Here is a 23,783-nt window from a genome sequence, read left to right on the forward strand (position 1 = left end):
TATGATGGCATATTTTTATGCCTTTCTCATCCTGTGTTTTTAGCAGATTATCTCCTCAGTCTAAAGTACATAATTACACAAAACTGTTATTATAATTCTAAATCAATTAAATATATGTAAAAATGTAACAATAGAGAAAAAGTCAGAAATAAATAATTTCATGATTTTTTATCATTTTAGGGGGAAAAAATGCAGTATGCCAGGAGCAGAATTCTATTCCACCTAGTGAAGTTTGCAACCAAAGTAAATTAAATAAAGAGGGCAAACATGAACTAGCACAGGGGCAGATAGTTATGCTGGGTGGAGGGCTGCTTACTAATTTTTGGCAAGCTGCCGAGGACAGCTATAAGGGCATACGTTTGTAGGAGCTGTGGTTTTGTGGGTATGTGAGGTATGGGGGAGGGTATGGCTGTGTCCATGGTGGGGGATAAGTGTGGGGTTGTTTGGGGTGTAGGGTGAGGAAGCATGTGGGTGTGTGTGTGGATATGTGGGGTGTGCGTGGGTATGGAGTTTGTGGGGATCGGTGTGTGAGGGCAGGGTGGTTGGGGTGTGTGAGGAGGTGTGGGTGTGGGGGTCTGTGTGTATGGCAGTGCAAAGGGGGGTGTGGGTGCATTTGTTTAGTGGGATGTGCATGTAGGACTTACCTTACATGCATGCACACACACATGCGCGCACATGCACACACTCTCTCTCTCTCTCCCCCTCCATCATTGCACAGGCATGCAACACGCACATATACACACACTCCTCCCGCTTTTGGCCTTGGGGTGCTGGCATGGGCCCCATGCTCCCACGGTCCAGCGATGAAGCCAGAAGCCATGTGGTGCTGGAGTGGCTGGTGAGCTGGCAGGAAAGCTGGGAAATGGCAGCTACAGGTGGCAAGAGTGGCAGCAAGTAGGCATGCAGGAGCACAGTGACAAGCTGTGTGGGAGCGCAGGGCCCATACTGGTGTCCTGGGGCCAGCACCAGCAGGTCCTAGAGTGGAGCAGCAGCAGCACGGGGCCAGGCTGGTAGGGCTCTATGGAGCCAGGCTGGCTCCCCTTTCTCCCTACTGGCACAACCTGGCCCAGCTCCATAAAGCCCCTGCCATCCCGGGCCCCACACTCCTGCCACCCTGCTCTGGATCCTGCTGATGCTGGCCCCGGGACACTAGCATGGGCCTTGTGCTCCCACCCAACTGTCTGCACTCCTACATGCCCACTCACTCCCACTCTCCATCACCTGCCACCACTTTCACTGTTTTACTGCCCGCTGCCATGGCACTCCAGCACCACATGGTTCCTGGCTGCATGGCAGCAACTATGGAACTCAGCAGGAGCCAGCCCAGCCCCAAGGACTGGGGCAATTGCCCACAGTCCTCCACTCCCCCGTTATCTGAGTTTCACTCTCAGTCAGAGGGAGGTGGGAACAGCCCCACAGTCCCAGGCCAGAAGCCTCCAGTAGGCAGAGGCTTCCAGTTGGGGGGGCTGGGCCTGGAAGGCCTTGCTGCTAGGCCCTGCCACTGGATTTCTTTGGGTCCTACTGCCCCTGGCTCCTGTCATCTTTCACAGGCAGCCAGGAGCAGATAAACACTAATTTTCTAAATTTTTTAGGGGCTCTGCGGGCCTGATAGAATGGGCTGGTGGGCCAAATCCAGCCCACAGGACATATTTTGCTGGCACCATAGCAACATGTTCCCCATTATAATGCATCACCATAGACAATGTAGTGCCTAAAAATAACCGTGTGCAGTGTGCACAGTGCAATACAGGCTATTACTATGCCATTTTTTAGTACTTCCAAAAAGAAGTACTAAAAGATGGTGCAATAACAATGGCACCATAGCAGCACGTATAGATACACCCACATACAGTCACACACGTACTCCTCACCACCTGATGAAAAAGCAAATGCAAAAATATTGATCCTGAAATCTGGTATCAGCTTGTCTTCTCACCTCAACAGATTAACAACAATCAACAGCATAACTAGCAGTGACTGGGGCATGAGCCCTAGGCACCAAAATAAAGGGGCTGCCACCTTACTCTCTCCATGTGCTGCTAGTAAATAAAATTAGCAGCACGCAAGACCCTGCCAGCAAGGCAACTGAGGGCTCTTGCCCCTAGTCCTGTCAGCTTCATGCCATTCAGTCAATGACACTTCTGCAAGGACAAGTGTTGGCACAGCTAGTAGCCAGAGGGTTAATGCAGCCCCCTCCTGTGGCAGCCACTGGCTTAGATGCTGGGGCAATGGTACTGAGTTTAGGGGTGGCTACAGTGGGGGCTCTGAGAGGGTCTGAGAGGGTCTATATACCTGACAACTGCTGCGCTAACACGCTGCCTACTGAAGCAGCTGGCCAGGGCACTAACCTTAGCAGTGACAGCAATGAGCTCAGTGGCTGAATGGAGATAATTTATGTTTAAATACTGCATATTGCTGAACTCCTACTCTTTGCTGACTGTCTCGAAGACTACAGGAAGCACAGGCCTCTCTATCAGGCCTGATTATATTTAGTAGTCAGATGCCATGAAATGTTGCCATAGCAGCTGCAAGGCAGTCAGGACTGCTCCTAAATGAACTGAAGGAAAAGGTGGTTGTGACAAAACTCTATGGTGTCAGGATGCTCCCAGAAATAAACCCAGGGTTTATGAAAGCCTGTTAGTCCCCCATTCTGCTGAATAGGGATGCCCAGGGTAATGTGCCCAGAAATCACGATGTAGCTATCACAGCCCCTTCAGTAAAGTAACAGGAACAGTAAGGCATATCTTATGAAGAAGAACAAAAATGCAATCAATGCTTTGATAACAGAGTATGGTACAACAAAAGGAACAGAGTCCTTGACTGTGCACAGGCTGCCACAAGGCCCTCTTGAAAATTCCTGTGAAAATCTCCCAGGGTCAATCACCCCTCAGTCACAGCTTCAACTGGGGACCTGCATTCCCCACGCTCCCTGCAGGGAGCCTCCTCTACCAGCCACTGCCTCCAGAACATACCACATTGCCTCCCCCACCACCCATCTTTAGGGGCGCCAGAGAATACTTTTGAGTGTTGTTGCCTGTGGACCCATGACAGTGGTGTTCTGCCTCTCTGCTCCCCTTTGAAAATCCTCCTCAAAAGCTGTTGGACACATTCTTGGGATTAAACTTTATAGAGTAAAAAACCTTTTCCTCCAAAAATCACAAATGTGAGGTTCAGTTTTCAAACAAAAATCCCATCCATAGAGTCAATGGGATTTAGGCTTTTAAATCATGTACATACGTTTGAAAATTTTCGACTAAATCTGAAAACACTAAAACTAATTGAGATGTTAATGGGCGTTTGTAGATGACACGATGTTTAGTCCTTGTTAATTAATCGCACCTTTAAAATTCTAGCCTGGATTACTTTGGTGCGCCGTGTTTGTGTTTGAACGACATGCTCTTTCAAGCGACGCAAGTCCCATGTGTTATTCCCTGCAGATTCCATCAGGAGGAGCCAAAAACCAATCTACACTCCCCCCCCACACACATCTTTCTTAATGCTTTACAGCAGGAAGTGCATGTGGAGCAGCCTCCACAGTTCCTGCCCCCAGCCCCACCCCACCAGTAGTCTCCTGCTAAGTCCCCCCTATCCCGCAGCTGGGCACATTCACCCCAAAACAACCCTGCCACTTGCACCCTTCCAACCACGGGGTGAGACAGACAGACATAGATGTAAATTGTAAAAGAATTTATTGTAACCTAACCAAAAGAAAGAACAAAAGCACTGCTATTCTTTGCTCCCAAGCAATCCCGCACTTGCACTGCCTCTCCCAACTAGCCTTTCCTGAGGATGTCTCCTCGGTCCCTGTGCTGCTTGCAAAATCCACCTGGGAAGCCACCAGACACTTTGCAAAATCTCCTACAGGGGCTGATGCCTGGCCAGTCTGCTCTGCCTCTGGGGTTTGCATTTGACTGTCCTGCACAGACCCCAGAACTTTGGCACAAAACCCAGAAACTTTGCACATGCACAGCTTCCTGCCACTTTTCCTGCCTTCTTTTCCACCCTAGCACCAGACTGTCTGGGTTTTTTTCACACCAAAATGAGACCAGGTGAGGGGGTGGAACCTGCCCCGCTCAAGGCCTATAAATTTCGGGAACAGTAGTCACACTGCATGTTCATAGTATTGACAAGAGAGGGAAGGCGGACGAAACATGGCTAAACACCAGGAGCAGAAAAAAATGGCAATACAACATTCGGCAAGGCTGCAGGCCACAGAACTGGGGTGCAGGGAATCTTCAAGTCCCTGGATGAGCACAGCTTTAGGATGTACGACTTGAAAGAAAGCAGCACCATTATGCATTCATTGGTAAGTGAGGGTGGAGGGGGTCGATTGTTTACTTCAACTTTCTTGTAAAACCGGTTTGTTGGAATGTTTTATTTGCAGCTGGTACATGTTGGTTTTCAATAAAAAATCCTATCCTGTTTTTCTACGCTTTCATGGTAGCTCTATAGTGGCTGCTCCTGGAAGAGAAAGAGGCCATTTCCTTCAGCATTCTCTGAACTATATCCTGTAGTATGTATTACTTATATTTTACTTTTGTTATATAGAGTTCTCCAGTAACATGGAGAAGCGGGCTGGGGCACAACCACCCCACCCCTCCCTGATGTGATGTGATGTTCGTGGTGGGGGGACACAACTCCGAAGTGGCAGGGGGAGGCAGGGAGCGGTCCTGGCCCCAGCCTGAAAGGGAGGGGAGAAATGGCCCCAGCCCAAAGTGGTGGGGGGAGAGAGAGAGGGAACGGCCCTGGCCCTGGCTTGAAGCGGCGGGGGAGGTGGGGACCAGTCCAGGCCCCAGCCCAAAGGAAAGCAGGGATACGGGCCAGGGCCAGGGGGAGCAGGGGGAGGCAGGGACAGACCCAGGCCCCAGCCCAAAGGGGAGGGGGGAATGGCCCAGGCCCCACCTGAAGAGGTAGGGGGAGGTGAGGAGCAGCCCAGGGCCCAGCTCAAAGAGGAGCAAGAAAACAGCCCAGGCCCTGGCCCCATCCCGAAGTGGGGGGGGGCGGCGGACTCAGGCCTCTGTTGTCCCCACCTGCCCCGCCATCATTCTTGATAGGCAATTTCTTAGTATATGTTAATATGTTATACCATATTATATTATTGTGCTATGATGCCCTCCCTTCAATTTTTAGGTACCATTCCCTTCCTAGCTGCATGCTGTTCCCAGAGCAGGAAGAGAAGATGAAGAAACGGAAGAGCCTGAGTGACACTTCATTCAGCATTCTCTCAAACAGTATGCTATTGCATAGTATAGCGTGTTTATACTTATAGTAGACTTTTATTACATAGACTGATATAGAAACGTATATTGTATGTACCCTGATGTCTATAGACTTATACTATATAGACTTATAATAAATATAACTTATTATAAGTAGAATATAATTATAATATAATAATTATATTATACACACAGTTATATGTACATTTCCATTTAGGGAAAGAATCTTTGGAGTTAGCAGTCATTTTCTCTAAACTTCCTGACCAATGTGTAGTTTCCTCCTCTTGGGAGAAGAAAAAGGAGGTCACCCACTGTCAATCCTTCCTGTTATAGCCATGATGCACTACTTTATGTCCCACCAGGGAGGTCATTTAGTAACCCATGTAAACCATGTAAACATTTGTAAGTACATTTGTAACCCATGTAAACCATGTAACCCAAATGTAAACCATGTAGACCATGTAATACAAATGTAAATACAAATGTAACTCACTCTTGCTTTTGCTATTGAAAAGAAAACCATATAAAGACAGTAATGGATTGTTGAAAGACAATGACTCCTGTAACTGACTGACTCCTTTCTTTTGTGAAACTACAAGCAAAAATTTGCATCAAAAGAAATCATCACTGGCCTGCATGACCAGTGGGAGTGGTCATGCATCACCTCTCCAAACCAACCCCATGAAGAGAGAAAAAATGAAGAAATAAAACATGCCACACATAAGTAGTCAAAAAAATTGCAAAACATAATTACAAAATTTACAAAGCCTTATTAAAAAAAAGGTGGTGGGTGCATAAGTACAAAAAAAATGTAAATGAGGTTGCTGTTGAGCTTTGGGTGGAATACGACCTCCCCCACCGGTCACACTCCTAAGGTGCACTTCATACTGTTCACTCACCCCCCCTATCTCCCATGCCTGCCACCAGGTGCCCCCCTGGCCAATGAACTTAACCCTTCCACCCACAGGACAGTAGGTGCTGGTGTGCAATGAATGCCCCCCTGACCACTGCCAGCCTCCAAGCATCAACCACATACATCACCTCGCCCCCTGCCCTGCTCGTCCTCCCCTTCACCCCCCATCTGCTACACCACACACCCCTGCAGACAGACACAGATGTTTAGTTATAAATCTCAAAAGAATTTATTGTACTATCTTAAAAGAACTTATTGTACTGAAAAGAAAAAGCACTGCTAGTTGCTGTCAGGAAGTCTGGAACAAGTGGACTCCCAGAACAAGAGGACTCTCTCCTCCCTATGAGGAGAGGCTGAGGGACCTGAATCTCTTCAGTCTCCGCAAGAGGAGACTGAGGAGGGATCTTGTGGCTGCCTACAACCTTATCAGGGGCCACCAGCAGGGACTCAGGGAAAGTCTGTTCACCAGGGCCCCCCTTGGGGTCACCAGGAACAATGGCCACAAGCTGAGGGAGGATAGGTTTAGGTTAGATATTAGGGAGAACTACTTCACGGTAAGGGTGGCCAGAGCCTGGAATAGGCTTCCCAGAGAGGTGGTGCTCTCACCTTCCCTGGAGATCTTCAAGAGGAGACTGGACAGGCACCTGGCTGGGGTCTTATAACCCTTCCCACCCCCAGTGCTCCTTCCTGCCCATGGCAGGGGTCAGACTAGATGATCTGTCTAGGTCCCTTCCCACTCATTGATTCTATGATTCTTAAGTGCTGGTCAACCAGCTTCTCCTTGTTGATATCTCCTTCGTCCCTGCACTGCTGCCCGGCCACATCTCTGTCTGGCCACTGCCTGTTGCATTTCTTCAGCTCATGACTCCCTGAAAATCTCTCTGCGGGCCTCACAGAAGATGTGTAGCACGCAGGCTGCCACTACAAATGCCATGATATTTTCTGGTTCCAGCTCGAGCTGGCATGTAAGCTCCTGCCAACATCCCTTCAGTCAGCCAAGGCATATTCAATAGTCCTCTTCTCTTAACGTTGGACCAGCCACCTAAATACATTTCCAAGGTCTGCAAAAACAGACTGTGATTCTGCAATAAAATTATTTTATTCAGCCATAACAAAAAGGCCTTCATTGTGGAACTAACTAGGAGACGACAAGCCAAAACACAAGCAGGCAGGGGAAGTTTGAATTGATTTTGGTAACATGGTAACATTCCTGGGCATTGGCCAGCCATCCCAATGGACAGTGGCCCAATGGACAATCACTTGCTGTTGACCATGAGCTGCTTCCCCATGTCTCAGAAAGTGAAGGCCAGCAGTGTGGTGGTCTCGGAGCAGGAGGCTGATACCTCCAACACACATGGACCCAACTGGACCTGGGAAGAACTGCAGGACTTAATTGACATTTGTTTGGAGCAAAGCATCATGGACAGTCTGGAAAATAGGAGGAATACGCCTGTTTATGTCACCATTGCAAAAGAAATGCAGGCTCAAAGGCACAATCGTAACTGGACCCAGATCAAGGCCTTGAGATCTGCGTTTTACCATGCCAAAGATGTGAACTCTCGCTCTTGAGCAGGGCACACAATTGCTCTTTTCTACAACCAGCTGTCCTTCATTCTCTCCAAGGATGAGGGCGACACTCCAGGTATGCTGACTTTTGGGACTGGGTTGAGGAGGAAGAGAGCACACCGACAGAGGCAGAGTTGTACCATGACCATGTCAGAGGAGTACAGAGACTGCTCTGTGTTCCTGGTAGACAGGCACTGCCAAGAAGAAGAGCAAGTCACCCTACACTTGATCCCAGTGCCAGTGTCCCCTTCCACTCCAGGGAGTAGCACAGATTATCTGGAGGAGGAGAAGGAATGGGGAGAAATTGATGCAACTGATGCAGTTCCTCTTCTCAAAACTCAATCATCATTTTGTGCTCCTGAGATGCAAGAAGATGCGTGACTGGTGACTTGTAAGTATCTTGTAATGTTCCCATAAAGTGTAAGTGGTGTATCACCCCTCACAAGCCATGCATGCACACTCTGAACAGACTTTGGCCCAAGCATCCCCCCTGTTGCACCCTAGGCTGTGGCCTCTCCCTCCTGCCTGTTACCCCAGGGCTGGAGCCAAAATATGACCCTGCTTCTGGTGGGAGAAAATTCCCAGCCTATCTATGCGCACACACACACACACTTACACTACTTCACACTTGGTAGTAGTAATACTGATCAATACTAATCAAACAAAAATATCTATACTGTTTCAACTGTATTGTGATTTCCCAATTAAAATAGATAGCATTTTAATTTATTGTGAAAAAATGAAGAGCAGAAAGGAAAAACTGATTTGTACATGCTCCTGATTGATTGATTGATTGATTGGGGAGGGGATGATGTTTTGATTGATAGGAGATGGTGTTTTGATTGATTGATTGATTGATTGATTGGGGAGCCAACCATTACACAGAAGAGTTGCCCTCATTCAAGCTCCCTGCATGCACGCCTGGCCAAGTATTGCCACTTGCTGTTTTTTCTTCTTGTGTGTCCAGTTCTGGAGTGGACGGGCAGAGGGGGTGGGGGACAACAAGACAACTATTGCTTACAACAAGGTGATCCTGGCTTTGGGGTTGCAGGTAAAGAAAGCAGTGGAGGACCTCCCATTTTTCCAATAATGCCATGACTCCATAAATACCCTACCTTATAAACTACAGTTAACAGCAAGTGATTCATGTGACCTCCTGTCATTTGTGAAATCATCTTGCATACATGCAAAGGATCCCCAGGCTGAAAAGGACAGGAGCAGCCAGCACTTCTCCCAACTGACCGACTCCACCCACTCCCAAAACACAGTCCACCTACAAATGAGTGAAAGAAAAAACACTGGACACAATTTCAAATTTCTGAACTTTATAACCATAACAAAAAAAGGTGGCTTCTTGATAGTGTCAATACTGTAACTTTTCTATCTCTGAGGTTCATAGTGTTCTGCAGGGAGGAGAAGAAAAAAGAACAGGGGTTTGAACCAACAAAAGTCAAAAAACTACCTGCCCACTGAACCTCCTCCCCACCCCCGAGGTCACTGGGACATTTATTACCTCTGTATCAGCAGGGATACTATATAGTCTGGGGGGACGGTCTGGCAGGCAGCATCTACCTTGACTAATCATCGTGGTTCTAGAATGGAAATGTGAATTAGAAGAAATAGGAAGGTTTGAATATTGAAGGGTTAAGGGCACACACTGTTGAAAACTTACCATTCTGGAGATGCTGCTGTGCTCCACACTGAACATTGTGCTGGGTACAGCAGCAGCAGGTGGGGGGCACTGGTGCTGGATGGAAAATGAGCATGGTGGGGGACAGCACATACACTACCAGCACATACACTGACCGTCCCATAATAAGTTGCTCTGCCATTACCTTCACTACCTGGCTCCCTGCAGTCAGCTGTGGTGTGAAAGCTGGGGGAGGGATGAAGGGATGGATGGGCAGAAAAAATTCTGTTTGAAGATGTTCCAGGGGGGACACTCCCTGCCCCCTCCCCCCCAGGGAGAACATGCATTATAATACAAGAAAGAGTTGCTAATCATCATCAATAAAGGTCCATACATGCCTTCTTGTCTGCTTACCTGCTTGTCACTGTGCTACTGTTTTATTAACAGGAAAAGTGGTACTTTTTATCAAAATAAAAAAAGACAAACTAAGTAACAGTTCTTAAATTAAATAATAGATAATAATAATGTAAGGAAATTATACATAAATAATAATATTAAATATTAAAGCTATCTCTATCTATACAAAATACCTCTATATCTCTATCCATAAACTCTATCTATACAAAATCTATCTCTGTCTATAAAACTATCTATACAAAATCTAAGCACTATCATTCTTTGTTCTTCTTTTTTCTCCAGATTGATCAGAGGACTTGCTGCATTGTTCAGAGAGAGGGGGAAGAAAGAAGACATGAAACTGGGGGGCCAGGGGATATGTTAAATGGTGCATCTGACAGGCAGCAACCACCTGGACTATTTACCATGGTTCTGGAGACAGAACTGTTTGAAATAGGAAGGTTTGAAAAGAGAAACGTTCAAGGAAGTCTTAGGGTAGGGGTAGCAAACTCAAAACTTTACAAACTTACCTTTCTGTTGATGCTGCAGTGCTGGGCAGTTATGAACCCGGTGGGCAGGGCAGGTAGGGGGCACGAGTGGTGGGTACTCAGGGACAATATACATTACAGGTGGGAAAACAATTACCAATGAATAATTAACTACCACTTGTTGCACACTACAGGTTTGCTCTCGCTCGGCCATTTTCCTACCCACATATATTTAAAATAATATATTTTGAAAGCTGTGCCTCACTCAAACCCACACCTGATCAGCTGAGCAGTGAGAGGGAGGGGTTAACACATAAAATAAATTCACAGTACCACCTACTGGCTAAAGAAAAAGCACAGCACTGCCTGGTGGTGAAGAAAAGCAATTACACATCTCTGATATGTTTTGAGATGCTCAGTGTGCACAACACCATCGGGCGTGCTAAGCCAGAGTGCCGGGAAATAAAACCTCAGTGAGCACGGTTAACTAAAAGTGTTGAAAAGATTTTTAAAGCGGTAGATTGTGCAAACACAAACACAATTGCGGCAGCCGAAACAGGAAACTGCGTGTCATCTACAAACGCCCAGTGCTAATCCTAGTAGTATGGAATCCCAGCTACCCCTCCACATACACAGTGCACTCACAGCAACTTTCTGCATTCATAGAGAACTTCATTTCTACAGTTCTCTAAAGGATTTATTCTCTTTTTTACTCACTTACTTGTGCTTCGAAACAGAGCTTCAGTGCTCAAACAGAATGTGTTCTTGACTACCTGTTGGTATGTATAGTTATTTCATTTCCATGCACAAATATTTTGTCATGGTGGTGGGTTTTTTACAGCAGTGAGAGATAAATTTTAAGAAGGTCTCTGAAAATATGGTTAAAAAATTAACAAATCAACGGAGATGACCACTGGATTTGTGGTGACAGCACTGGCCTAAGAGTCAAGAAATCTGTGTTCCATTTGCAGGTGTGCCACAGACTTCCTGTGTGATTTTAGATGTGTTATTTCACCTCACAGTCCTTCTGTTTCCCTGTTTATAAAATGAAAATTCTGCAGCAGAAACCTGAGATTCAGTTCACCATGTTTGAAAAGCATTTGAGATCTTCAGATAAATAGGCAACAGAAATGGGAAAATATTATGAGCTACTCTTAGATCATCTGGTCCAGCCTTTTGCCAATGCACAATTACTCCCCCGTCCTCACCCCCTCCACACACACGCTGTATTCTCAAGGGCTCTGTCCATTCTTGTCCAGTTCATCTTAAGCCAACATTTTGTATGGTTCAGGATCATTAGGTTGACTACTTATTTTTTATTGATTCCAGCCATAATATTAGAAATTTTCCCCAGCCTGAAGCCAATATTTCCAAGGTTCAGTTTTGTATCAGTTATTCAGTCTTGACCTTTATTGGTGTTGTGTTTCATTTCTTTCTTGCAGAAAAAGACTGCACCGAAAAGGTCTCCTGAAACCAGGCCCACACCTGCAAATTGTGTGGCTACTTCAAAATCATGCAAGCCGTACTCTAACCCATGTTGTGACTTCTGTGCCTTCTGCCACTGCCGAATTTTTCAGACTGTCTGCTACTGCCGACGGTTAAACTGCTAAACCAAAACCAAGAGCACATGGGGCACTCTGTCTCTCATTAGCCTCTCCAGTATATGTTTCAAACTATCTGTCTCATGTGTATTGCAAGCAAAGCAGAGAGCCTTTGAAGCTGGCTAGTTAGCTGGCTTTGTCTTCCCTACAATTGAATGAATGATTGGTTTTATCTCATGGAGTGAATGCTTCTGTAAACAAGTCAGTACATGAAGTACAGGGACAGAGAGATGGAGACAGAAGGGGTATTCACCAGAGAACTGAAGGTGAACTGGTTGCATGTCAAGAAGGAATTTTATTTCTTTCTGAAATGCAAAATTTTATCATATGCTGTAGTACTGCGTAATCAAGACTCAGAACCAGCAGGAAAATGGGATAGCATGTGCACTGATTTCTCAAATCCATTTACAGTATGAAACTGACCACATTAAAATAGAAATTGTGAGTACAGTTGAGGACCAAGTGTGTTTATAATGACCTTTAGACCTGCCTACTATGACAGCCACAGGTGACTGGTAGGAGGGGCACATGCCTCCCCTGAGATTGGCCCCCAACTCAGCACTGCTTGGGCTGGTGGCATGTTGGGCGGGGGGGGTACTAAGCCACGGCACATAAGTATAGGAGTGGATATAGAGCTTTTGGCCTACCCTCAGGCCAACCCACAAATTGTGCCCCCCAGACTCAGGAGGCACCAGTCACCCCTGATGACAGCACTGTACTGTGCAGCATTGTATCCTGGTTCTAACAAGGGCAAACTGTAAGGGTAGCCACTTCCATGACATGTAATAAAGACCAGGCCGAAACCCTAGATAGAACATACTTTTGGTCCTGTCCTCCCAGGTATGGCAAAACAGTTTATAACCACTGGTCGCCATCTGAATGCCAGCACAGCCAGCTTCAGAATCCTAAAGCTCTTGGACCTCTTACCAATTACAGTTCAGCATATGGGAAACTGTTATTTTGCTCTTGATCTCAGAAAAGATAAATGCATGTAACAATGATATCAATATTGAACAATACAGATATAAGGTGTTAGGATGTAACTGTTAAATCTGCATGCTCTTATTTTAATATAAGTTTACCATAACTATTGTAATTTTAACTCATCTCATTCAGGGTTAAAACTCCCCTGTAAAAACAGCTAAAAGTTATGTCTGTCCATAACCTCAGTCTCCTAGGTTGTTTTTTTTGTAATGATACTCAACAGCCTCATTTGGCCAGCTTAGAAACTCTCCCTACCATTACCAAGAGCAAGCCTAGTTAAGGGGTAGCCAAACTATGGCCCATGACTCACACGCAGCTCCCAACAATTTAAATGCATCTCTAGAAATTATAGCTAAATAAAAACACTATTTTTCTCTCTGTCCATTTATTATTTTTTATTTTATTTATTCTAAGAGGTCATTTAATGACAAATTATTACTTGACCTGGGACATGCCACACAGATCATTGACTCTATGCATGCACACATCAGAAGTATTGTGTTCTATGGCTCTCGGCCATTTCAAAATTTTGGTTTGTGGTTATATGGGCAAGAGTTGCCTTCTTGCATCCTCTCATTCTCTATTTACATCCAAACTTGGAATCATTACTTCATTTTAACTGCTTACTTCTAAACATAGGTGAGGGCTACAAGACTCAAAAAATGTAGACATTCTCTCACATATAAATGCTAATATTTGCTCAAACATTTTGTTCTCCCCCCACTGCCTCAGTCTAAAGCCCAGCAAAAGATGGGCCAGATGTTGACAGGAAGCAAATAAGTGTCAGTCTCTCCCTCCATAAAGTTGAGAGAGAGGAACCCAAGGGAGTCTAAACAATGACAGAAAAAAAATGTGTGCATTCCTTCTCCTTTGCACAACCGATTTGTGGCGATAAATCTTGCAAGGTTGGATTCTGTTAAAATGTTGATAGATGTTTCTTGTAATCAGACATATGGGTTCAAGAGTCTGTAAACAATTTGGGTATGGGAGGGAAAGGCAAGAGAAGAGGGTTCTCATAGATGTACCAGTTGAAGATATAATCCAGACCCTACCAACCTTTTACTCATGTTGAATGGTATTTTATTCTGCCATAAACTGGTTTACAAAATAAGATACTTCTCAATATGAACATGAGTGACAGGATCTAGCCTGTAACATTCCTAAATGGACTGGCATAAAACTGTCATATATAACTACCATATTAATGGGCACATGGAACCTTTCAGAGCACAGAGTGCCTTTCTTGCATAGATACCTTCTTGTTCAAGTGAGCGGTGCCTTGGCTGGAATTAAATTCCTCACTTGAATTGGAATTGCTGAAGTCCTAAAATATTGGCAAGATCAGGCCATTAAAGTCTAATAAGGACTGAATATAAAACCATCAAAGGCTGATCATGTGGCATGGTAAGCATTTCCTGAGATGCTGAGTTCCCAAAGCTACCAATACCAATTTCAGTATACTGCAGAATCTGGCCCCATTGCACCATGAGAAATTTGCCCTTATAGTATTTCCAGCCCCAGCAGAAACAAGAAATCTTCCAAAAATCTACTTTAAAAAGCCTGTTTGCCCAAGTTATGGAGACATTTCAGAGAAATGGATGCACATCTGAACTGATTCTGGGAACTTTTTAAAGTTTTGCTAGAGCTGTCATCTTTCTCACCTTTTGCTTACATAAAGCAGTCTTCCAAACAAAAACGCTAAAGACACTTGAGTTTTAGTGGTGCCTGGAAGTAAAAGGAGAAAGTAAAAAGATATCTGTCTACAATATCCCCTCAGGCAACTTAAAGATGCACGTTAATGGCCACTGCATCCCCAACAGTTAAAGGACTGTGAATACGAAATAGAACATTTGTGTGAAAGGATACACAAAATGGAAAGTAAAGAATGTCCACTACTACAACAAGGAGAAGAAAGTTTTCCTAGACGTGTTGGTGTGGGAAAAACCATCAAAAAAGTTATTGTTGATTTATACCATAAAATATAGAGCTGGTCAGAAAACCTACATTTTTTTCTGTGGGCTTTTCCTCACTTTCACATGCTGTCTTACTGTTCTGTTGACAATAATTTGCCACTAACTACTATACCACAGGTCAGGCTTGTGGTTATCAGGAGGTATCAAAGCACAAGAACCTTTAATGGAATTGCAAATTATTAAGGCAAATTCAGCGATAGGATTTACAGAGAGTAACTCCCTTGATGTTAATAGCAACTGTCATGCACTTCACGAAAGGAAAAGATCTTTTCACATATAGCTGGATGCAAGAGTCTGGGTACATGTATGTATGTGTATCTACATATATAGTAACAAAGCTTTTTCATAGTGTATTATTACCCAATTTAATTAACTTGCTTATAAATGGAATTGATTAGGAAAGTATTATGGAATTATTTCAAGTCACTTGTCCAAGTAACTTAGTAAGGAATATGTGTTGTCAAGTCTGGTGCAAATTATCTTAAACAGTCAATACTGTGAAATTGTTATTGGCCTGAATGACTTTCCTCTTTCAGCAGCCATTCACATTGTACAAGCATTTTTTTAGCGTGCAGAAAATACACTCACATAATTTGCTTCCTGTATTTCATATAAGTGGTTATTTAAGCAAGGGAGTAAAAACAGCCACATTTTGAAGGGTTCACTGATCAAACTAACAGAATTAAATGTGAAGTTTTCAGAAAACAAATTAATGATAAAGTTTATTAAATGACAGAGAGGTAAAGTCAGATCCTTGGACCCTGTAAGTCAAGATAACTCAATGAAATCCCTTGAGAAGCCAAGAACAGGGATTGTTCACATAAAGTCCCAACACACAGCCTTATTCTGCTGACTGAGGTCAATGGAATTCTTGCCACTGCCTACAGATGAAGTGTGACTTGACCCAACTGTGGGAACATCTCTTCAATGGGTGGGGTACCCAAAACACCCATTAGGTTTTCCAGGTGCTATCTACTGTCCTGTATATATTTAAGTTGATACTGTAGCCTCCATCTCAGACTACCTTAGTTTGGCACTGAGAAATCATGGGTTCAAGAAATACATTTTCAGTGTTAATGGGGACAAAGTGTTATTTGGCATAAGCATTCCGAAGGTTACAGTAGCCTCAAATGTATCACCAGATCCCCTGGCTATAGCTGGGGACTGTGTGAAAGAGCCTGACAGGAGAAACAGCAATTTTCCATTGCATCCTTCAAGGTTTTTTCAGAAGGGGAGTGAACAGAGCCATGGTAAAACACCCCCTGCAGGTGAGGAGATAGTGCCTCTTGAATACTTACAACAAAGGCTTTTGAAATATGAAATAAGCCACTGTCAGAGGAAGAGATCAAGCCAATTTGGGAAGGAACAACCAAGCATAGCCAAAATGAGGAGCCCAAAGGGTGACTTAGGTAGACACTAAGGGAGCCCTGTTTTATGGTGTAAAAAACATTATAAATGCCTTTCCGTACCGTAATGCTCATTACCTACTACAATTTGGGCAGCTATTTCGGACACCTATGACCAATTAAGATGTTGGGTTTCAATATTACCCCCTAAAAGTTGTATACTTCCTGGGCCTTCCAATGCTATGAAGTCATGTATGGTACTCTATTCACTGGAAGGATTGTCCAGGCTCAGAGTTACTTAGGTACAGTAAGTAGCAGTAGGGTTCTTTTTGACTTCCCGCCCCGGGGTCGGGGGCTGGACTCGATGATCTTCTGACGTCCCTTCCAGCCCTAATGTCTATGAAATTTTATACATGAAAAAACAAAAGCACCACACACCAAACCCATATTTCTCCCTCAGAAGCTGGATTTGTTCACAGCATATTTACACCGTATTTAAATCAGTGAATTCTCTCTAGTGGGTAAATTGTTTGAGTCTCTTCACAGTTGAATCTTTATATTCCCTAACTGTGCGCTTACTTGTTTCTACTGAGTTCAGAGTTAATGCTTAATTCCATGGGCTTGCACCAATTGTTTGTGGATAATTGCAACATTCCTGTAATCTGTTTTAGCCTAAATTACTGATGAGGTTCTCAAACTTAACACAATTTTATTGTAACTGGGAAAAGAAATAAAAATAATTCAGTATATTCTAAGTACATCAGTATTATCATCATAGCCACACTTTTTGTAGGAGGGTTGGCAGGAAAAAAACTCTTCCAGATGTGAATAAGATGACCGTAGTGTTTTTGTGGCCCAAGCAGGAAGAATGCTCCATCCACAGAGGAACAGAGGTATGACAGTCTACTGAACTATACAGAGTTTGTCAAACAATATGAAATAAGAACTAGAGTTGGTCACTGTGTTCTTCCTTCTTTCACCCTGGAGGTTTTCCACAGCTAAGCAATTTTACACCAACAATAATTTGGAGTCCTGACCACAGTGAAGCTAACACGTATTTATAGTTCATGCTCCCATCCCATGCGGTACAGAGCTTTAAAAGTTCTGCCTTGTTTGAGTGCTCTGGGATAACAAAAACTTGATTCTGTTCAGACTCAGCATCTCTCCAATGTTGGAATACATTGCAAATTCTTCCATTTTTTCATAGATAGTCTCAATGCATTGTTTTCCTTCACCAGCCAGACACATCACTGTCCCCCATTACTCATCCGCTGAGTACGCATACAAAGCCAGCTGGGAGACCTGTTTGGAACCAGAGGGTGGGAGAGAGCTACACGTAGAATCCTGTAGAGTGGCCATGGGGAAATGTGTTTAGCAAATCTCTGGCTATGGAACTCTTTTATCTGACAGTAAAAGCTGTAAGGAAGAACTAAATGGCTTTTGTATTTAAATGATTTAGAAGTGTTCCTGTGACTTCTATTACAAAGCTGTCTTTCAAATCACAAAAATAAACTTTCATTTAGAAAGCAAATATTTATAGCACTAAATTAAAGCAAGTAAAGTGATCGAATTCGCCTTTATTCTTTTCAGCTATTTTATAGCTTTTCAGAACAAATCTGTATATTATGAGAGAAGTTCCTTACCATCCCTCTCTTCCAAAGAGGCCTTACATTCCTGGTGGACTTAGAGAACTTTTATTGCAAGGCGATAGAGAACGATTCAGTGAGGGGTGTCATCTTTCACCTTGTCCATAAATGTCACAGGTGTGACAGATCAGACATGATCTCAAGCAAATGTCTTAACTGCCAGAAAAGAGGTCAAATAAGAGTTTGAGACCAGATGTTATGAATGTTAAAAAATACTGACAGAAATAAAATGTTTTGGAGAAAAGAGAGAGAATGATCGATGTGAGCCAGCTCAGAAAAAATAAAATCAAAACAATAATATAAAACAGATACCAACTGCACCCATAGGCTAGAAACAGATGCTGATAATCAGCCTGATTAGCAGGAAAGTGTTTAAAGGTGCTTCCTGTATCTGTACTGCAGCCAAAAATGTTGTTCTTCAATCAAGGAAAGTGACTGCATGCCTGTGTATATGGGTTCACACAACATTGCCTTATGGAGAAAACATAGAGATGAAACTAAAGCCATGGTTTTAAAGTATTCTTTGAAACTGACATTGAAATCTACAGAATGCAACAGAAAATGAGAACTGGACTTTAGATTCAGGATGCTACAAAATGTCTGAGCATCTTACTGAGTTTAATATCCCTGCTACACAATTTTACAGGTTGACTCAGAAAACCTGCAGAAAGGATCTCAATCTCTAGATGATTCAAAGGATTTTTTTCCAGTGCTTTTGTTTTCATCCCTATTAAATTCTGCAGGACTTCTCTGGATGAACTATATCTCTTATACTCAGGTTTGCTTAAATTAGTGTGCAAGAACATCACCTGAAAGACACCTCTGTCCACTAGCAATTGCACAGGGATTTAATTTTTATTCTAAGACTGTTGTATTTCCAAAGAAATGTGCAGTGGTCAGGAAGGACTGATTATCCTGACCAGTTAGATACCTCTGAGAGACCTGGCTCTTATGAGTATGTGCCGTAAAACAAACTAAGTTGAGCACGGCAAAAATGCAGCCATAGAAGGAACGGTTCTTTGGGTAGATGTGATCTCTTTTATTAGACCAACTAAGTAGTTGGAAAAAATGTTATCTGCAAGCTTTTGGGCACAAACACCCTTCTTCAGGCTTTGGGAGACTCTGCTGCTGTTATGAGTTCTCCAAGGAGGAAAGAAGCTAAAGTAAACAAGAAGTCTGTGAAGATGCAAATGAGTGGAAGTCTGGAAGACAAAAGGTAAGATAGGAGGTGGGGAAGGGAGGGAAAACTGAGAAGGAATGCCAGTGGTCAGCTAAAGGCAGGTTACCTGGTATGTTAGATGCCAGGCAGGTTGTAATATGTCATAAATCCAGTGTCTATACTGAGTTCATGATATTTTATCCAATAGATTTATGAAGTGAAGTTCATAGGCTTGTCTAGGAAATGTGTTTTGTAAGTTCCCTTTAGGGATTAGAACTGCAAGATCACAGGGAGTGATTGTCTTCTGAGAAGTGGGCACCCACAGGTAATCAGATATTTTTCTTTGATGGATTTTCAGTGTGCATTCATTCTGGTATGCATTTGGTGTCTCTTACATATTTTCCACCAGAGCATTTGGTGCACTGAATGAGATATATTTCTCAAGGTGCAGGTGTAAGATCTAGGAATGGTGATGCTTTCATTGTGGGGTGTAGTTATTGTGGGAATGGTGGAGGTGTGTTAGCGGATTTTACATGTCTTGTCCAATATGGTCTGGATCCATTTGGTGTGGTTTGGGTCATATAAAGTGTGCTTCAGGTGGAGAGGTTAGCAAGGTTCAATGCTTAGTTAAAGGCTAGGATGGGTGGTTCTGGAAAGATCTCTATAAGAAATGGGTCTTCTTCTAATATGGGTTGCAATTATTTGAGGATTCTCCGTATAGGTTCCAGGGAAGGATGGTGTGTCATAACTAATAGTATGCAATTCATGGGGATTTTCTTTTTGTACTGAAGCAGTTCTTCATCTGGCATCTGGGTGGCTCTTTCAAAAATGTGATCTCTCTCTCTGGAGTATCCTTGTTGTGTGAAAGCCCTTTTGAGATTTGTGAGGTGACAATTGTGTGTATTCTCCTCAGTGCAAATTCAATGATATTGGGAAGCTTGGCTGTAAATTACAGCTTTTTCGGTGTATTTAGGATGATTGCTGGTTCAGTATAGCTATGTACGTTGGCCCATGGATTTCTTGTGGTTTATGGTGGTTTGGATATTGATCATGGTATCTAAAAAGGAAATGTTGTTGTTGGAGCATTCAAGAGATAGTCTGATGGAGGGGTGATGATTGTTGAATTTGTGATAGAAATGTGACAGGCTAGCTGGCAGTGACTTAGCCCAGAGGTTTTGAAGGGATAAAAGATGATTGGAGGACTTGGGATTCCCTTTCCTCACCAATCAGGCCCCAGAGACTCGCACTTCATGTGCCCTGATTGGCCCCTTGAGTCACCTGGAGGGGGATAAAAGGGGAAGTGTGGCTGACTCAGTGAGGGACTGTAAGGAAGGAGTTTCAAAGAGCTGGGCCAGCAGGGCAGGAGCAGTTGCCCCAGAAGAACCTGAAGGAGTGGGACCTGCAGGCAGCAGTTGGACTCTCAGCAGTGCGGTATGTGGCTGGCAGGGAGGCTACCCACTGGGCTCCAGGATTGCCTACAAGAGGCTGTGGCCAGCAGGAGAGGCTCCCCAGCTCCAGCAAGGATCTGAGCAGTGACCTGAGAGGTTCCCAGCTCTTTCAGTAAGTGGCCAAGCAGCTTGATGCAAGGCAGGGGCTCCTGGAAGGTCAAGACCCCTACTAAATAGTCACAGTACCAGCACTGGTGGCTGGATGGCAGAGTTTTTGCCAACCATGTGGGAGAGCTGAGTTCAAGTCCCAGTTGGGGTGAGTGAACTAATAGGGAGAAATTCTTTTTGCAGTGGAAAAGGGCCATTGTGTTTTACCCCTTTCTCCCCATCCAGGTACCTAGGCCCTATATTCCTTGTCATTTGACATTTTGTATTTTGTGCTTTTTATATTTTACCAACCAGTATTGTTTGTTCTGCTGTTTGTGTTTTATATTTTGGTTAACCCTGTCTTTGGTCAACTGGATGAATATGTCTATGATTGTAAGTGTCTAACCTTTGTTGAATCCTGCCCCCTCAGGCGTTGTAGTGTCCCCTATACCCCCTGGTTTATACTGGTTATGTTCCCAGTACTGTTCTCTCATTAAAAGGTATATGGTTAAGTCCCCATTGGTGGTCTGACTCTGCTCTACAGGGGGAGGTGAGTCCCTACACCTCCCACAGCGCTTGTGCACCTGCTTTGATCCCTTCAACTGGAGAGGGGGTACCTCTTGGAGTACCGCCTGGGTTACAGAAATCAATCAGAGACTGCAGGTTTTCAGTCCAAATGATGATGCCATCTACATATCTTAGATATAGTATGGGTTTAATGGTGCAGTTCTTGATGTGGGGCCATTCTGGTGCCCATAACTGTGCCAATAGTCTGAAGGAAGTGTTGGACATTGAAACTGAAGTTGTTGTGTGTGAGGATAAAGTGTATAAGTTCAGTGATATCTTGAGGTCTATACTCTGAGTTGTAATCTTGCTTTTGTAGATATGTGAGGCAGGCCTGGATGTCATCTTATGCAAGGTGAAGTAGAATGTCACTGTGTGACTTAGACGGCTAAAACTTACAAAAGTATTGCATATCCTATGAGCCCAACTCTCCACTGCTAGACTCTTTGCTATCATTTACAGCCATGCAAGGAAGAAACCAAATACCACCAGGAGTAAAAACTCAGATCGGCTTCTCCCTTATACAGACTTGGCAGAGAGATAAATAAAGACACTAGGTACAAAGCAGGGGAGAATCAAGCCTTACTGTCCTCTGTCCACAGCTTGAAGAGTCAAGTCTTCAGTGCTGTTCATGTTCTGGAAATTCCACAAGTAAATCACCAATAAATCAGTGCCCCCTGACAGATGTTACACTTAAGACAAGATTAACTGGTCTTAAGTAGTGACCTGGCTGCATGTTCAATCAATTAATGGCATGATAAAACAAAGAATAAATGAAAAACCTATTACACAAAATACATTTAATAACTTTGTGCCTGATTTCTATCATGCCTCTAATTGAACATGTGGTCAGTGCCCAGCCTTTGGAGCACATAGGAGCCTTTCAAGATTCCTATATGCTGCAGAGGCTAGGAGCAGCCCCCACCTGACTGGGACTCCCAGCCTTGGGAGTGTATGGGGCATTCCCCCAGCTGGGAGTTCTGATCAGCAGGTAGGATTCCTAGCCAAGAGAGCACAGGAAGCCAAGCTTGCTACATGCCAGTGCAAGGGAAGCCTGAGTTTGGGCTCCCCTTGCACTGGCATTATGGCAGGATGGGATCTGATGCAGGATCCCACAATTGTGCCTCCTGCCATGCTTGTGTGGCACAAGAAGAAACATGATTGTTGGGATCCCTCATCGGTTCCCTTTGCAACTTTACTTGAGTGTCTGTGTGGCAAGGGCAACTTTGTGGCCAGATCCCAAAGCAGCAAGCCTACCTGCCTAGGACAGTCTGCCCTGTCTCTCCTGCCACAGTCTGGTTGTTTACTTGATTTATTAAGCGGGGAGGCTGTCCATTCCTTGCCCCAATGCCGGAAGTGTTATCCACGTCTTCGAACCTTCCCTATACCACAGCCCACGCCTCACAGATGGCACCCAGATTATGATTACTTCCCCTGGCCTGAGGCTGGGGCAAATTCAGTCCATAATGGGGCTCCATTCACTCTTACACTCACTCCAGCCACCCTCTCACAGGGAGCCTCTTGCGCTCTGCCCCGCTCTCACAGGGGCCTCTTGCATACCTCCCATCCTGGCACACTCCACTGCCCTAGCTCCACTTGAGCAACCCCTTGTGGCCTTTTGGACTTAGCTACTCTTTCCCTATTACCACCACACAGCAACTTTAGTTCCCACAAGTTCCCCTCCTCTACGTGGCGTAGCCTTAGACCAGCATTACCCCAAGCTGCTCGCCAGGCAACTCTACACCACAGCCCAACATGGGGTCTCTTTATGATACTTACAACTAGTTACTCCTGGGGCTGGCCCTTGCGCTGGTCTTCAGGCCTTCTCACAGTTCAGCCCTACTCGGCCCTCCTGGCATTTAGTTGAAACTGCCTCAACACAGGCAGCCCCATCAAGCCTTCCTACCCTGGCAGGGTGCAGTTTTAGGTCATGCCCAGGACCAAGGAGCCTCCATGGCACCCCCATATCTCCTGCCCTTACCTCCAGGATGTCCCTGCGCCATAGCAGCAAACTGCTGCCTCCCCCTGTATAAGCTGGGTCCTAAACTGGCCATTCTAATCAGGCACCTGCCAGATCCCTTAAAGTGGCAGGCAACCCAAGATGCACTGCCACAGTTTGTCAGGGGCCAGAATCAGAAGGAGCTTGGACCTTGAAGGCTTGAACAGTTCTTGCCTCGTTGTGCCTATTTGTCTGGTCTTCAGATACCAACCATACAGTGGAAATACATTGTTCTAAAGGCGATGTATTCTAGTAAACACAATATAAGATACTTATTGGCTATTTTAAAAGCAAGGGGAAAAGAATAAAACCAATTTGGTTCAGTTGATTAGAAAACAGAATGATTATATCACAGAAAACAATGTGCCTGTAACTTAACGTAAGACACACTGATCTCTTAGAATTGCAGGCAGTCGGGCAATTTATACTAAAGTCTTGAATAACTCATCAGGATTTATTAATTACTCCACAATGCACTCTAGTGACTATAACTATATTCTGGTTTGACTTGCATCATAGCAGCCAAATTCATGGCAGTGCAGTGCATGTGATCTTTTTAATGTCTAGCAAGACCTTCTTAAATCTAGTTTAGATGAAGGCAGTTTCAGTGATAGATTCTGCAGGAAAACTATATGGACTTAAAGTGGCAGCCTAAATCTAGGAAGGCTCACTCTGTTCTTTACATTTTCGAAGAGCCTATTGACAGATGATTAAAGGAGCTGAAAAACAGAATAAATTCACTTATGATACCTGATTCATTACTG

At 44.3% G+C, this 23,783-nt stretch overlaps 1 protein-coding gene and 1 long non-coding RNA gene across 7 annotated transcripts in view; both read left to right on the top strand.

The window, feature by feature from the left end:
- Positions 1-20,900, top strand: part of ASIP (agouti signaling protein) — a 70,609-nt gene extending 49,709 nt beyond the window's left edge. For 3 of the 6 annotated variants that reach the window (XM_090020890.1, XM_090020889.1, XM_090020891.1), the window contains 2 exons: positions 10,028-10,219; positions 11,655-18,671. In XM_090020890.1, the coding sequence (XP_089877016.1) occupies positions 10,028-10,219; positions 11,655-11,822 (360 nt within the window). In that variant the 3' untranslated portion in view covers positions 11,823-18,671. Of the gene's footprint in view, positions 1-10,027; positions 10,220-11,654 lie in introns of all 6 variants that reach the window. The other 3 variants (XM_090020893.1, XM_090020888.1, XM_090020894.1) reach the window with 2 other exon arrangements.
- Positions 250-5,231, top strand: LOC149856561 (uncharacterized). The gene is made up of 2 exons (XR_016438387.1): positions 250-4,513; positions 5,131-5,231. It is a non-coding gene; the product is annotated as an uncharacterized LOC149856561 (long non-coding RNA).
- Positions 20,901-23,783: the final 2,883 nt, after the last annotated feature.

Source organism: Crocodylus siamensis, chromosome 10 (genome assembly GCF_052110815.1).
Source record: "Crocodylus siamensis isolate JL-2025a chromosome 10, ASM5211081v1, whole genome shotgun sequence".
NCBI classification, from domain to species: Eukaryota; Metazoa; Chordata; order Crocodylia; family Crocodylidae; genus Crocodylus; species Crocodylus siamensis.